Source organism: Trichinella spiralis (assembly GCF_000181795.1).
Source record: "Trichinella spiralis strain ISS 195 chromosome Unknown Scfld8, whole genome shotgun sequence".
Classification (NCBI taxonomy): domain Eukaryota; kingdom Metazoa; phylum Nematoda; class Enoplea; order Trichinellida; family Trichinellidae; genus Trichinella; species Trichinella spiralis.
In genome coordinates, this window is record NW_003526947.1 from 922,833 (window position 1) to 924,673 (window position 1,841).

Here is a 1,841-nt window from a genome sequence, read left to right on the forward strand (position 1 = left end):
ATTCCTTTTTTCGGGTGAAAACATTCATAATTTTGTTCATAACATTGATAATGAACTCTGTAAAATATTTGAATAACAATTAGAAACTATTTGCCATACTCAATTAAGTGTTCAATTTCAATTTTGCAATTATCAAATTTGAATTTGAAAAATAACTTCTACTCTAATTAATTTAACACTATGAGTGTCACTTTAAACAAGTGAGTGTCATTTGAAAATTAATTTTTTCAATAAAAATAGCCATAAATGCGGATAATGAAAAATGTTATATAGCATTTTTATTCCATTCCTACTGGCAGGTAGAATGGTTGATTGTTCTTCATCTACTGCCGGCCGATATAGCAAAATCAGCACGCCTAGAAGGGGTCAGAACGCGTAGTGTACAAATACACTAAAACCTATGTTGCCTACTGAATTAGCCTGAAAGCGGCTGAAAATAACAAAATCAGCACGCCTAGAAGGCATTCAGTTCTAACCCCAATGGTCAGCTGAGTATTGCAACCAAAATACAAGGCTGCAATCTCGAAAATGTGCAGCAGAATTAGATAATAAAGTAAAGACAAATGAAAAGACATTTGATTCTGCCAAGTGGAAGATAAATTCCACCTTTTATAAAGGCGTTAAAGCTATATATTTGCTAAATAATTGCGCTTCAACTGAGCATTACAGATATAAAAGTAAAAACAAGACAACTACTAAATGATTAATGTTGGAGTTGAATAAAATATTATGTGACAATTTCAGACGATAGCTGTGGTGAATAAAATATAAATTACTGTTGAAACTGAAAGATAAGTTCAATTTTGGCAAGATTACAATAAGCAAGAAAGTGGTCAGCATTGCTCGCTATCAATGGCAAAGAACAACACAATTTTAATTTCTTTTTTCTTTCCCACCCCCTTTAAAAGCTAAATTACAAAAATTTGATTGTCTAGTTCAAGTACTGTACTGTACTTGTTATTTGAATAAACAGGACTTGCTGCATTTGAAAAGAGTAATGTAATAAAGGTCAATTTTACGATAAATGATTGATTTATCCATGCATTAGATGTATGAAGCATAGAAGAAAATTGTAAGAAAAGAAGAAAAAGAAAAAAGTACTGTTATTTGAATGGTTTCATGGCAAGTTTATGCAAATATAACAGTTGAAGAAGTATGTATTGATGAGGAAATTGAGAAAATTAATTCTGTAAAATATTTGAATAACAATTAGAAACTATTTCCCATACACAATTAAGTGTTCAGTTTCAATTTTGCAATTATCAAATTTGAATTAAAAATAACTTCTGCTCTAAATAATTTAACATTATGAGGTTACTTTAAAGAAGTCAATGCTGTCATTTAAACAAGTTTGAATGCCAAATTGTTTAAACACTTTAAAGCATGAGTTACGTCTTGTATGCCGCGTTCTTTAGTTCTTATCAAAGTTCGAGCTTGATAGTTGCACTGAATTGCGATGTGGAAGGAAGGTACTTTCGCGCTTTTCGTGCTTTCCGCTTTGTGCGTGTTGGTCGCATTTGGGTATATGATTTACAGAGCAGTAAAGTTGGGGAAGAAGGAAAGAAAAAAGAAGATCCAGCAGACAAAGCAAAACGTGAATAAATTCCTTGACTTGCTACCACCACCGGGACAGACGGCGCCGTTGGACAGTGAAATTCTTCAACAAATGCTTGAGCAGTCGTCATGAAAGCTGATTCGAACAGCAGCACTGTTTTTATTAATATTCGCTTTTATAAATAATTTCAATAGAAATGTTGTTCTCTGTTTTAATGTCAAAAATTTTTGAAAATAAAATTTACTATATTTTGTATTGTTTTTAAATAGATTTAATGGGAAATTTT

The 1,841-nt window shown here is 31.5% G+C and overlaps 1 protein-coding gene across 1 annotated transcript; it reads left to right on the forward strand.

Moving 5' to 3' along the window:
- The first annotated feature begins 1,383 nt into the window (after nucleotides 1-1,383).
- Nucleotides 1,384-1,687, forward strand: Tsp_10458 (putative HTH-type transcriptional regulator YfmP). Its single transcript, XM_003372854.1, has 2 exons — nucleotides 1,384-1,469; nucleotides 1,537-1,687. The coding sequence occupies exons 1-2, from the start codon at nucleotides 1,384-1,386 to the stop codon at nucleotides 1,685-1,687; spliced, it is 237 nt and encodes a 78-aa protein (XP_003372902.1).
- Nucleotides 1,688-1,841: the final 154 nt, after the last annotated feature.

Coding starts and splice junctions, on each gene's coding strand:
- Tsp_10458 (XM_003372854.1), top strand. CDS start 1,384: ATGAGTTACGTCTTGTATGCCGCGTTCTTTAGTTCTTATCAAAGTTCG. Junction 1,470..1,536: donor AATTGCGATGTGGAAGGAAG/GTACTTTCGCGC, acceptor TATGATTTACAG/AGCAGTAAAGTTGGGGAAGA.